The 15,282-nt window shown below is 41.9% G+C and overlaps 1 protein-coding gene across 1 annotated transcript in view; it reads right to left on the reverse strand.

The window, feature by feature from the left end:
* SCFD2 (sec1 family domain containing 2) overlaps nucleotides 1-15,282 on the reverse strand; it is a 578,236-nt gene that overhangs the window by 532,942 nt on the left and 30,012 nt on the right. The window contains exon 3 of the mRNA XM_075859720.1: nucleotides 3,487-3,614. Coding sequence (XP_075715835.1) covers nucleotides 3,487-3,614 — 128 coding nt within the window. The remainder of the gene's footprint in view (nucleotides 1-3,486; nucleotides 3,615-15,282) is intronic.

The raw sequence follows: 15,282 nt of genomic DNA on the forward strand, positions 1-15,282 counted from the left end.
GGTTTAAATTATGGTTGCCTACCCACCTCAACCAGAGGTACGAAGCAACGGGGAGTACGTATCCAAAAAATGGCCAATTTCATGATAGGAAGATCGCCTTTCAATACTCATGAGATTGGCAACAGGTCATCTGGATGTCACTCCAGAGATCCTTACAAAGTTCAAACCTTCCATACAGGATGAGCCTTTGACTCTCTGTGGTCGGTTTGAAGCAATGTACAGGAAGGTTACCAAAGACCAAGGTATGGGAGTTCCACAAGGCATGGTCCGCATGTTTGTGGAAAAATGTACATACCTTGACACTGCAATACGGCTCAGTGCAGCAAGGGACCCATCGCTCATTGATGCAGCCATGATTATTGAGCAGTATAGACAGGATATACTGCACAATAAGACCCTTAAAATTAGGGAGTGTGGGGATGTAAACGTTAAATCGCAAGATCAACGTGGACATCATGCTAAGATATACCCATCTCTGCATCCCACAGCTCCATCATTAGAAAAGACAGGCAGCATATGATGCTTCCGGTGTTTACAATATGGTCACATGAAAAGGAACTGTCCTAAACTGGAACGCACGAATCGTACCTACCCCGAGAAGAATGGTAATAACAATGGTTTCAAGATGAAGCCTAATTATGCCAAACAGACCGGGGAACATACTGAAAGCAGCCAGGGACATTTGCCGGCGCAGACACTGAAACGCATGGCACTTGTATATGCTCCAGACAAAGTGGGTAACGGAACGTTAGGTGCAGAATCTCCCAATTTTGCACATAACGCTTCAGTGGACAAATCGCAGGTAGCAATTTGTTTCACAGAAGTACCCACTGGTAGTCTGGTGCAAATTAACTGAAGGCTGGGGATCCCTAAAGATTTGGCTCCGGTATGTCACATCATACTGGATTCTTCAGGGAGACCCCACATTAAAGCTAAAATAAAAAACCAGGACACAAAGATCATGCTGGACACGGATGCGGAAATTTCAATTACAAAATGTCAAACATGATCTACAACCAGACAGCCCTCAATGTGTTGTGATCGGATTTGATGACCAACAAGGGGGGGGGGTGAGAGCCCACAGGATAGATCAAGTTGTGGTTCAGATTGCCAAATACGTGACCCTGAAAATCCCAATGTGGAATTACCACGGCTCCGACAATATCATCGGAACTGATGTAATGACACAGAACGGATGGATCATTGACCTGGCAAACTTCATTGTGTGGAGGGGCCCCAGACAATCAAAGGTATGTGTCATACAACGGCATTGTCTGAGATCACCCCTGCCCATGGTTGGCAACACAACTGACATCCTGGAACCCAAATGGCCAGAGATTTCACACAATGCAAACCTCTAGCCTATTGTGTACGAGCACCCAGACCTCTGGGCAAGAATGACTGTGGGAGAATGATTGGTGTTCAGGTGGACATACAAGGGCCAGAACCACCACCTCAACGACAATACCGCTTTCCACCTGAAGCCACACAGTCAAGAATGGATACAGTCCAGGACTTGGAGACAAGGGGAGTGGTCATAGAGGGCTATTCAAGATGCAATAACCCTTTATGGCTAGTGAAGAAAAAGGACACCAATGCATGGAGGCTAACGATAGACCTCCGGGTCCTTAATAAATACACCCCTATGTCTGCACCCATGGTTGCACAGACTCCTGACAATGGCGAGGATAGTGTCAAAAGTCGCATATTCTCGACCATTGATGTTGCAAATGGGTTAGGCATAACCCTAGTGATCCGGATTATAAAGACAGTAGTAATAGTGGGTGTCACTAACCAGTGAATCCCGCTATTACCTCACCCCCTTTAACACGTTATACAACAACTTTTTTGGTTTCATATTTATTGGGACAATCTTGTATAATAATGGTTTTTTTATATAAATTATTGATGTTTTTTAGATAACCATTGGAACATCGTGACCACTCACCAGCTCTACATGTACCGGGATATAATGATACACATCCATATCTTCCCGACTAATCCTGCTAGTCCAGTAGTACACAATGAGATGTATATATATATATATATAAAAATAGTTTGAACATCTTGATACATTATATGAGTTCCGTTTCTTACCCCAAGGGGACTACCAATATCATAAATGTAGCACTGTTATGTTGTACAGTGCTCTGATTGCCTCAGATATCAGGTCATCATAATTGAAATATCAGTCCTGGATTGCAGTCTGGCAGATTCAGATGCTAGTTGGCACACGTCATTTCTACTTCCTGTATTGCTTGCTGCGTTGAACTCACTAACTGGCTTGAGTGTCAGTTTTTGCTATGCAACTACAGTCTTCCGTCTTCTTTATGAGAGCATGCGCAGTAGAAGGGAGAGGACACTAATGAGCTTGTGGATTCAACATGTGGAACGGACCTGCCTCTCCTTTCACGAATTTACATACACCAGCCCAGATTGGTGAGTGGTCGGATGTTCTCCACCCTCACACATATTGTTGAATTTTCAATTTCATGCAGATTTTTGCATGTTTTAATAATGTTTTTGTAATTTTGTATTCACGGTTATCAACACTGGCAATTGATCGCTAGAATTTTTTTTTAAAGTGTCGGATTTGAATGTATATCAGTATGGTTTTGTTATATATACACTGTCTTAATGTTTATTCATTATGCTAATGAGACACACAAACAATATGTGAACCATATATAGTGAATCGCTATGCTTGATAAAGGTCCTATAGCAGGACGGAAACGTTGCGGCTTGTGCTGGCTTAATAAACCACCATTTTTTTCACTAACACGGAGTGCTGTGGGATTTTCTTCAATATTGATCTATATCCCCTGGATCGGTATTACCTGCTTGCACCTGAGACCATCTTGGAATTGCATTTTGAGTGGGTGCGTGTATATATATATATATATATATATATATATATATATATATATCCCAAACAGTGAATTATAATACATGCAGGTTGTGTTTTTAGATATACTGCCCATTACACAAATGCTAGTGTTGAAACAATTGTGCATGGCAGCAGTTAGATAAGCTGGCATAAGGATAAACTTCTAACAGTTCAGTGCAGTCCCACTTCTCTGCCTGCCCACTAACCAGAAACAACAGATAAGTCACATTGGAGATGAAAGGAGCATAAAACATATCTGTGCAAGTCTTTTCAAAGAAGAAAGACAGTCAAATTCTTTAAAAATAAAACTTTTGTATGATGAGGCAATGCACATACAAATATAATGATTAGAAATAAGACTGTTCACTAGTGTCACGGGTTCCATATATACAGGACCTATGATGGATATAAGGGATCCATTTTGTCATGGATCCCACTGATTTATAATTGGAACATCAGGTTTCCATTTATATCTTTTACTTGGCAGAATAGTAGTACGCTACTCTGCTCACCAGTGGTAACAGAAACCTGACGGAAACGGAACCATACTGCTAGTGTGAACAGAGCCTTAGTATTTCCTGCTTAGTTATAATATTTACCCATGCTCATCTTAATGGGCAGCTTCTCTCTGCTGGCCGCATCTACTAGCTGTCTTCTTACTTCCATCACTGCTTCCTTCTGTTTCATGGTCAGCATGGACTCCCACAGAGACTTGGCAGCAGTGTCACTAGAAACATAAAAAGCAAAAATGTAAAAAAGAAAATTCGTCCTATAATGCTATACTCTCACAGTAACATCATTCACGTGCTAAAAATAACAACAGTTTTTTATTCTACACATAATCATCTGGCCCACAGCTGGGGAACAAACCATAAAATTTAATCAAGCCACTAAAAAATAAAATTACCCTGAAGCCACGCAGCCAGATACTCGTGTATATATTATTTTGGCAAGTAAAAAAAAAATAATAATATAAAAGTCTATAAAACTGAAACAATGGTGGGAAGTTCTGCAGATGACACTTGGTTCTTCTTGGCACTTCTAGTAGGGTTCAACCAAATACCACATTAAATATTAATAATACATTCCTATAGTAGAGCTGTCCAGCTGCAGTGCCTATGAGATCTTACATTGTACATGCATTGTTTCTATTCAGCAGCATTGAAACAGTTAGTAGCACGTGTGCTTATAACATATATAACATTTCACACATCTTATAATATCCAAGTCCTCATCGTTGCGAACAACAAAGTGGCCATTGTATAACGCTATTGAAACTAAAAATATTAAGTCAGAAGTATAAACATATTAGAGTACGTGATATTCTGAATGTAAAGTAAAATCAATAAACAGGTTTTATATAATTATATATATTTTGTCATCATGTTTTGGAAATAAAATATTATACATTTCATACTAGTTGCTGGACCCGCACTTATCCAGAGAACATAAGGATCTCTCTACGTGATCTCAGTGATGACGGAGTCATGCTTGTACAGAGTCTTTCTCCATCTAAATTAATCAGAGTTTTAGAAATATCCGAGTGACAGCATTTGTTGCCTTGGGGTGCCTTTGCCATTTTTTCATCAACTTTGCATAGCTTTACGAAGCGGTCATGTCAGTCCCCTCAGGACTTCTGACTGGTCAGGAACAGTAATTAATATACAAAACACCCTTTCTGTGGCCACCATTACAATAAAAATTGCAACGGGGTTGTCCTTGAACCTTCTAAGTCCCCTGCAATCGCAAATTTGCCTACACTATTATTTGTTTTCTGTAGTTGATATAGCATCAACATATAACCTGCAGAGCTGTACAGAGAGTATCATCATTCATATCAGCCCCATAGACAGTGGTGTCAGGGGCTCCTCCTGGAGCAGAACCCCCAGCCATAGCGTGGCTGATGCACTGGCTGGGGATTCCGCTCCTAGAGGAAGCCCCGATGGTGCAGTATCTACATGGGCACTGTGTGTGGCACTATCTTTGGCACTTTATATGTGGGCACTGTGGTAGTATGGGCACTAGTGTTTTCAGGGGGTTGGGACAAAAAATCCTGACAAATGAAATCCATCCGTTTTTTAACAGCCATGAATAAACGGATGGCAAACAGCCGTTAAAAAAAGGACAGATGGACTGGAAATGCATGAAAATTTTAATACACACTTAGGCCTCATGCACACGACCGTAAAAACTCCCGTTATTACGGGTCGTAATTACGACCCGTAATAACGGGCTCATAGACTTCTATTGGCCACGGGTACCTTCCCGTTTTCTTACGGGAAGGTGCTCGTGCCGTTGAAAAAGATAGAACATGTCCTATTTCAGGCCGTAATAACGGCACGGACAGCCCATAGAAGTCTATGGAGCTCCCGTAAAGACGGGTGGCTACATGTGTGCACCCGTCATTACGGTAGCGTTGCTAGGCGACGTCAGTAAATAGTCACTGTCCAGGGTGATGAAAGAGTTAACTGATCGGCAGTAACTCTTTCAGCACCCTGGACAGTGAATTCCGATCAGAATATAGAGCAACCTGTAAAAAAATAAAATAAAAGACGTTCATACTTACTGAGAACTTCCTGTTTCCTCCAGTCCGGTCTCCCGGCCGTTGCCTTGGTGACGCGTCCCTCTCGACATCCGGCCCGACATCCCTGGATGACGTTTCAGCCCCTGTGACCGCTGCAGCCAATCACAGGCTGCAGCGGTCACATGGACTGCCGCGTCATCCAGGGAGGTCGGGCTGGATGTGAAGAGAGGGACGCGTCACCAAGACAACGGCCGGGTAAGTATGAAATTCTTTAACTTTTATTACAGAAAGGGTTGTCCCTTCTCTCTATCCTGCACTGATAGAGAGAAGGGCTGCCGATTAGTGCAGTGCTATTTTGTAGACAAAAACGTGCCCGTAAATACGGGTGACACCGGACCCATATTTACGGGCACGGGTCCGTAAATACTGGTGCAATACGGGTCGAATACGTGTGACACCGGACGCGTATTTACGGGTGGGAAAAAATACGGTCGTGTGCATGAGGCCTGATGCAAGACGGCCATGAAAAACGGAGGCCTCATACACACAACCGTATTTTGGTGAATTGTTAAGTACATATGACACACGGATGCACAACAAGAGTTTTTTGCGGTCAGGCGGACAGCAAAACCAATACGGTCATGTACATGAGGCCTGACTGTTGATCAGTTTTTAAAGGCCATTTTTTTTCACTGTCGTTTGAATGTAGCCATATATTTATTTTATTATTAGGCACTAGAGGGCATTATACTGTATGGTGGCAGCTAAGGAGGCATTGTACTGGATGGGGGCATTATACTGTGTGGGGCAGCTAAGAGTACATTATACTGTATGGGGCATTTTAGGGGGCATTATACTGTATGGGGGCATCGGTTGTTGGCTTTATACTGTATGGGGCAGCCATGGGGGCATTATACTGTGGGGAGGGACTATGCAAGCATGATACTGTGTGGGCTGAACTAAATGTGTATGGGCGGGGTTAGAGGTGTTGGTTAAAAGGAAAAAAGTTTGCGGCGCTACGTTGTAACTCTTTGCGATACTTGAAAGTTGGGAGGTATGCCCTATGTCTATAGACCACCTAACATTACTGTTTTGGGAGTATATACACTCTCTAGGCTACAAATCATTTTTATTATATTAGTTGACATTACAGAACTGTGCTTGCTAAACTTTTATTTGTGAAAAGAGACTAAATACTAAATTACAAATAACCTGTTTGTCCAAATCCCAGTTCACAAGATGTTTGTTTCTATTGGCCAACAGGAAATGCTAACTGCATAAATGTTTTTGGAAACTGCAGAGTTTGTAGAATATTAGGCAAGTTCTGAAAGAATGACTCAATCTTAGGACAGGACATATTTCTAACACTATGTTTATTTGCTGGAAAATCTTCAACTCCGGGAACAGTCAACAATGGTGAAAAAAAAAACAAACTGAATTTCACAATGAGTTGCAGGCTTAAAACCATTAAAGGGTAAATAAATTTGATCATCTCACACCCAACTACAGATGGAAAACATCAACTTAAAATCAATAGAGAGTTCACTGAAATAACATACAGTAATGAGAATAATGTGCCGTGAACACCAAAAATTAACCAATGTATTGACAGATGGTTAATTGTCTAATAGCTTTCAGATAAAACACATTTTCATTGTTTAAGGTCCCAACTAAACAGGATTTTTTTGGTGCAAGACAAAAAATCTTATGTGGTTGGACAACTATAAACTATGAGCAATCATACACAATTGTTGAGAAACGGTCACATGACTTGTACATGAATCATTGATTATCTTTTTTGTCAGTCCAGTAGCACAACGGGTCTTAACAAAACAAAGTCACGGCCGAGAAGGGGGGAGTAGGGAGCAGGATCACCGACGGACAAGCTCTCGGGCTGAGCCCGCTCCCTGCTCTGCGGGTAGAATTCCCTGTAACGGGCAGGAACGGAGAAACCGCTGATCAAGGACGTTAAACCGCTTAGATGCTGTGGTCAATAGGGACCGCAGCATCCAAGCCATTAAAAAAAAAAAAAAAGAGGGTGGGTCCCCTCCATCCTCCCATCACCCGAAGGCCCCAAGGTCTACCAACGTTCTGATTCTATTAAGCCCTGCCAGAGGCAGGGCTAAACAGTAGCCAGTAAAAAAGCAATACACTGCAATACATAGGTCAAATGATTGCTTGTGTATGTCCCCAAGGAGGAATTAAATATATTTTTAATAAAAACATAACAAAAAACACACACACAAAAAAACATAATTGGTATTGCAGTGTCCATAAAAGTCCAAACTATTCCAATATAATGTTATTTAACACTGTAAAATATAAAATTACAAAAAAATTCCAGGTTTGCAATTTTTTGGGTTATTTTAGTGCCCCTTAAAAAAGAATAAAAAGTGATTGAAATGTTTTATGTACCCCAAAACGGTACCAATGAAAACGTAAGCCTGCCCTGCAAAAAGCAAGCTCTCATGCCGCTCCATCGATAGAAAGATAAAAAAAAAAAATACCGATATATATATATATATATATATATATAGAGAGAGACAGACCATGTGGACAGGTTGTGGATGGGGTCTATATTTCCCCAAGATTTCGGTCTTCTACTATCTGAAAACAACCAGGGAATAATTCAGCAGAGAATGTGGTTCTCCCTCTGCAATAGGTTTTATCTAAAACCTGGAAAAGGGGGGCGGACATAAAACATATGTTTTGGAGCTGCCCGCTGCTAGAAGGATATTGGAAGGAAGTTAAAAGTATGGTGTCTAACGTATATGGGAGAGATTTCCCAATAGAACCTAAAATATTCTTACTGGGCTGCATTGGGGAGGAAGGAGGGGATGGAGTGGAGCTACTGTCTATTAAAAAGATTTTGTATCATGCTAGGAAACTAATTGCAAAATATTGGCTGCAGGCGGATCCCCCGGAGGTAGCTGAACTGGTTGGATATGTTAACCACACGGTATCACTGGAACATCGGATATATTTGAAAAGAGGGACAATTCAGAAATACGAGAAACAATGGGGTAAATGGGTACACGCCTATGGCACTGCGGATCACTAGATGAGATTCGGAGGGGGGATGACACACATACATGTTTAAGGTCTGGTGGAATATCGGTTTACTATGGAGGTGACATGGAGGAGGAGTGGTTGAAAAATTAGGAAAGAGAAGGGGTACTGCAAGGGAGGGGGGTAGTTCAGTTGGGGGGAAAAATAGGTGACGGGGTAACCAAAGATGTTGTATACATGCCATAAAGCACTTGAAGAAATTTTGCATTACTTAAGTGATGTTATTTCTATTTGTTTTCTGTAAAAGTACTGTAAGAAATGTAAAGGCTGTATAACAGATGTTGTATTATTAATAAAAACTTGTTTGATTAAAAAAAAAAAAAACCTGGAAAAGGACCTGGTTGTTGGAGTGGGGAAAGATGGGTGGGTCCCCACTCCTTCCACACAGTCCTGGTCTTGGGCTGTCTAGCTATTAATCAGGGGTCAGGTGTGATAGCCCTTTAACCCCTTCCCGACATTTGCCGTATGGGTACGTCATGGAAAGCTATGACTTCCCGCAAATTGCCGTATCCATACGCCAAATGCAGAAGGGGTTACAGTGTCAAAAATAAAAGTTAAAAAGTAAAGATGGCTGCTGTTCATAACAGCAGGCAATCTTTACACGAGGCCTAGGGGGGTGTCGCCTCCCCCCCCGCATCGGCTATCGCTGCAATTGGCCGGTTAATTCAGACCGGCCAATTGCGGCTGTTTGCGGCTTTCACCAATCACTGTGCCACAGGACAGCACCTATCACGACCATGTACCATGTAAAAAATGGCGGTGATGCCAGCCCCCCCGATAGCTACGGTTGGTCGGTCTGCATTGACCGACCAATCGCAGCCATGGCGGGTGTTTGAAACACCCTCCACCAGCCCTGCCCACCTCATTCCGGTTAGGAACGGTGAGCAGAGCTGGTGTGACCGTCTGTGAAGCCAACTTACGGACTGCTTCCTGCAGAAGAGTGAACCGTCATCATCATCTGTGCTGCTGCTGATTTATTTATTTTTTTAGCAGCAGCACTTGTTTTTTCCCAAACTTCTTATCCCTGTACCCTTCCCCCCTCCCATCCCCCCTCCCCCTCTTTACGTCCTGCGGCCGCTGAGTGCGGATCAGTGACCACCATCACTGACCGCCAATTTTTGGCACAGGACTTTATGCACCTCCCTGTGTGCGCCCTGCGGCCACTGAGTGCTGATCAGTGACCGCCATCACTGATCAGCATCCGTGGTAATTCTTTTTGCTGCAAGTTTTTTTATTTTTTTATTACTGCACCTTTTTTTGCGTGCTGAGTCTAATAATCAGCCTCAGTGGTAATTTGTTTACGCAGGTTTTTTTTTGGCCTCTTTTTTTTGTATTTATAAAACGGCAAAAAAAAAAAAAAAAAAAAAAAAAAAAAGAGTAGCATTAGAGTAGCGGACGTTTACGGACGTCCGTTTTGTAAAAAAAAATATATAGCAGAAGTTAAAGCTATATATTTTTTATACAGTTTGAATAAATTTACATCTTATAGTCAGCGTCCATTTAGTGACGGACATTCAGTTCGTTCACTAAATTTTTGATAGCGTAGCGACAGTTAGGCCTCATGCACACGACCGTAGCCGTGTGCACGGCCGTGATTTTCGGATCAGCCGCGGGCCGCCCGCAAATCGCGGGACATGCACATGGCCACCGTCATTGTTTTCAATGAGCCCGGACCGCAGAAGATGTCCGTAATAGGACATGTCCGTTCTTTCTGCGGTGCGGGTTCCCGGGCCATGCACGGACCGTAAAAACTACGGTCGTGTGCATGGCCCCATAGAAAAGAATGGGGCCGCAATTCTCACGTGGATTTTCGGGTGAATTGCGGCCGCAAAAACACGTTCGTGTGCATGGGGCCTTAGTATAAATTGATAGTGTTATAGTCAGCATCCGTTTAGTGATGGACCTTCAGTTTTTTTCTTTAACTGAAGATCGTTCACTAAATTTTTGATCGTGTAGCGACAGTTTTAGTATAAATTTACATCTTATAGTCAGCGTCCGTTTAGTGACGGACATTCAGTTTTTTTTTAACTGAAGATCGTTCACTAAATTTTTGATAGCGTAGCGACACAGTTGTAGCTCAAATTTTTTTTACAGTTCTATATTGAACATTCAATACATTTCTTTCTCCTACATTTTTCTTATTCTCTTTTTCTTTTTTTTTTTCCTATAAATTTCATATTACAAGTGTAAAAGCACAACATACAAAACCACCTCTATAAAGAGTATTACACGTGTTGAAGCACTACATACCCCCTTAATAAAAATGTCCCAATCATCTCAAAGGGTCTACTCAGCTGAGGAGGCATACGCCATCCTGGCCTCTGACACTGAATCGGCCAGCGAGGGAGAAGAGGAAATTGCCCCATTCCTCTTGACCTCCTCCTCACCATCTTCATCCAGTGATGAGGAACCCCAGCAAAGACGCCCCAGGACATCAGCTGAGGCAACCCCCCAAATGAGTGATACGCTGTGGAACCCACCCCCTGATAATTATGAGCCTCACATTCCAGATTTCACAGGGAGCTCAAGAATTCGATTTGAGACTGTAGGCCTGGCAGAAATTGACTTTCAAGCTCTTTTTCTCTGAGGATTTTGTTAATGTAATGGTGGCCCAAACAAATTTATACGCCCAACAATTTTTAGCCCAAAACCCCACGTCATCATTTGCTAGGTGGACCCCCATAGAGGCAGCGGAAATGATGACATTTTGGGGCCTTGTCCTACATATGGGCCTAGTAAAAAACCCAGAGATTAGGCAGTACTGGAGTGCGGACATTTTATACAGCACCCCATTATACCGCATGGCAATGACCCGGACACGATTTGAAATTATTCTCAAATTTTTGCATTATAATGCACAGTGCCTGCCCCGTGATGACCCCACATACGACCGCCTATTCAAAATCAGGCCAATGATTGATTATTTCTGCACCAAATTTCAGGAAGTGTACACCCCAGAAAAGAACATAGCAATAGAAGAGTCCCTTGTACATTTTAAGGGGAGACTAAAATTCCGCCAATACCTGCCAAGCAAGAGGGCGAGGTATGGAATTAAAATGTACAAGCTGTGCGAGAGCAGCTCAGGGTACACCTACAGGTTTCGGGTTTATGAAGGGAAGGACACCAGGATAGAACCTACAGAATGCCCCCCTGTCCTGTGAGTTAGTGGAAAAATAGTGTGGGACTTGGTGCACCCACTGCTGGACAAGGGTTATCACCTTTATGTGGATAACTTCGATACCAGCATCCCACTATTTAAATGCCTCTCCACCAAAAGTACTGTAGCATGCGGCACCGTGCGCAAAAATCAGAGAGGCCTCTCTAAAAATCTGATTGGGCAACCGCTAAGAAAAGGAGAAAGCAGGGCACTACACAGCGATAACTTGTTGCTGGTCAAGTATAAGGACAAGAGGGACGTCCTTATGTTGACCACAATACACGGTAGTGGCAGCACCCCTGTCCCTGTCCGAGGTAGCACCACAATGACCCCCAAGCCAGACTGCATCCTCGGCTGCAATAAGTACATGGGAGGTGTTGATCTCTCTGATCAAGTACTGAAGCCGTACAGTGCCATGCGTAAAACAAAGGTGTGGTACAAAAAGCTGGCCGTGCACATGGTACAGATGGCATTGTATAACGCTTACGTGATATACCAATGTGCAGGCCGGACAGGGACATTCCTTCATTTTCAAGAGGTGGTTATCAAGGCCCTTGTATTTGGGGACCAGGAAGGGGAGGCCCCAGTACTTCTAGAAGCGATGGTCCACGTATTGTACCAGGACATCACTTTCCTGGCGAAATCCCCTCCACTGGTAAAAAGGGAAGGACCCAAAAAAGGTGTAAAGTGTGTTACAAAAGGGGGAGAAGACGAGACACAACTTATCATTGTGAAACCTGTCCCAACAAACCTGGCCTGTGCATAAAAGAGTGCTTCAAAGTTGATCACACATCCATGGATTTTTAATTGAAACATTTTTTTAAATGCTCACTATACACCTAGATAAATTCCTTGAGGGGTGTAGTTTCCCACATGGAGTCACTCTTGGGGGGTTTCCACTGTTTTGTCCCCTCAGGGGCTTTGCAAATGCAACATGGCCTCCACAAACCATTCCTGCTAAATTTGAGCTCCAAAAGCCAAATGGCGTTCCTTCCCTTCTAAGCCCTGCCGTGTGTCCAAACAGCAGTCTATGACCACATGTGGGGTAGTGTTTTACTCGGGACAAACTGCTCTACAAATGTTGTGGTGCTTTTTCTCCTTTAGTCCTTGTGGGAATAAAAAAAAAAATAGCTAAACCTACGTTTTATTGGGAAAAATGTAGATTTTCATTTTCACGTCCTACTTCCAATAAATTCTGCAAAAAGCCTGTGGGGTCAAAATGCTCACTCTATCCCTAGATCAATTCCTTGAGGGGTGTAGTTTCCCACATGGAGTCACTCTTGGGCGGTTTCCACTGTTTTGACCACTCAGGGGCTTTGCAAATGTGACATAGCCACCGCAAACCATTCCAGTTACATTTGAACTCCAAATGGTGTTCTTTCCCTTCTGAGCCCTGCCATGTGTCCAAACAGCCGTTTATGACCACATGTGGGGTACTGTTTTACTCAGGAGAAACTGCTCTACAAATGTTGTGGTGCTTTTTCTCCTTTAGTCCTTGTGGGAATGAAAAAAAAATAGCTAAACCTACGTTTTATTGGGAAAAATGTAAATTTTCATTTTCACGTCCTACTTCCAATAATTTCTGCAAAAAAACTGTAGGGTCAAAATGCTCACTATACCCCTAGATAATTTCCTCAAGGGGTGTAGTTTCCGAAATGGGGTCACTTGTGGGGGGTTTCTACTGTTTTGGCACCGCAAGAGTCCTTCAAACTCGATATGATGCCTAAAATATATTCTAATAAAAACAAGGCCCCAAAATCCTCTAGGTGCTCCTTTGCTTCTGAGGCCGGTGCTTCAGTCCATAAGCATGCTAGGACCACATGTGGGATATTTCTAAAAACTGCAGAATCTGGGCAATAAATATTGAGTTACATTTTTCTGGGGAAACGTTCTGTGTTACAAAAAAAATGGATTCAATATGAATTTCTGCAAAAAAAAACGAAATTTGTAAATTTCACCTCTACATTGCTTTAATTCCTGTGAAACTTCTAAAGGGTTAAAACACTTTCTGAATGCGGTTTTGAATACTTTGAGGGGTGCAGTTTTTAAAATGGGGTGCCTTTTTGGGGGTTTCTAATATATAAGGCCCTCAAAGCCACTTCAGAACTGAACTGCCCCCTGTAAAAATAGCCTTTTGAAATTTTCTTGAAAATGTGAGAAATTGCTGCTAAAGTTCTAAGCCTTGTGACGTCATAGAAAAATAAAAGGATGTTCAAAAAACGATGCCAAACTAAAGTAGACATATGGGGGATGTTAATTAGCAACAATTTTGTGTGTTAGAACTGCCTGTCTTACAAGCAGATACATTTAAATTGAGAAAAATGCTAATTTTTGCAATTTTTCACAATTAAATACTGAATGTGTCGACCAAATTTTACCACTATCTTAAAGACCAATGTGCCACGAGAAAACAATCTCAGAATCGCTTGGATAGGTACAAGCATTCCGACGTGATTACCACATAAAGTGAAACATGTCAGATTTGAAAAATGAGGCTCTGTCAGGAAGGTCAAAAGTGGCTAAAGAGGGAAGGGGTTAAAAAGGCTGGCGTTCAGTCACACTCTCTCTCAGCCTTGGGAGAGGAGCTTGTGAGAGCAAACAGACTGCATTCATAACAGGTTGTATGGTCTGCATGGTTTATGGTGCCAGGCATTAGGCCTGCACTGTGTTAGTTAGGATACCTGACTGTATAGTTAGTGCCGGACAGGCATAGAGTTTTCTTTTTGTTTGTTTTCTTTTTTATTCATGTACAACCTGTAAATAAAACTGGCTGAGGCCAGTAGTACCAAATCTTTGCTGTGCGGACTGAAATTTACTGGCGTGTTTGATACCGAGTGTCCGTCTACCCCAGGAGACGACTGTCCGCTACCTAATTCCCTTACAATATATATATATATATATATATATATATATATATATTTACACACATATAGACAAAATGGATCCAGCAGCATCGGTATAGCGTATAGACCAAGATCCCAATTATACAAAGAGCAAAAATCAGGCAGCACTCCGTTTATGTCGTGAAAAAAGAGGGTCCTTTTATTGTCCCATAGGCAACGTTTCAGCTCCTTCCCCTGGAGCCTTTCTCAAGCCTCGAGAAAGGCTCCAGGGGAAGGAGCTGAAACGTTGCCTATGGGACAATAAAAGGACCCTCTTTTTTCACTACATAAACTGAGTGCTGCCTGATTTTTGCTCTATATATATATATATATATATATATATATATATATATATATATATATATATAATACTAGTAGTTCAGAAAACACATTTTCCTTGTAAAAAAAACACCAAAAGAAAACTAACAACTGGTAATGCGGCATCCGTATAAAAAGTCTGAACTATTACAATATAACATTACTTAACCTGTACGATGAACGCAGTAAAAAAAATGTAAAAGCCAGAATCGCTGTTTTAAAAGTCTTATGAACCCCAAAGTTATACCAAGAAAAACTAAAAGCTTGCCTTGCAAAAAAATAAGCCCTCACCCCCCTCAAATCGACAAAATAATAAAAAAAAGTTATCACATTTTATTTTTAACAATTCATTTTTTCCTTGTAAAATGACATTAAAACCCAATATAAACTTGATATCTCAATTATCGTATTGACCCGCAGAATAATATTAAGATGTCCTTTTTAC

The sequence above is a fragment of the Rhinoderma darwinii genome, chromosome 1 (assembly GCF_050947455.1).
Source record: "Rhinoderma darwinii isolate aRhiDar2 chromosome 1, aRhiDar2.hap1, whole genome shotgun sequence".
Classification (NCBI taxonomy): Eukaryota; Metazoa; Chordata; class Amphibia; order Anura; family Rhinodermatidae; genus Rhinoderma; species Rhinoderma darwinii.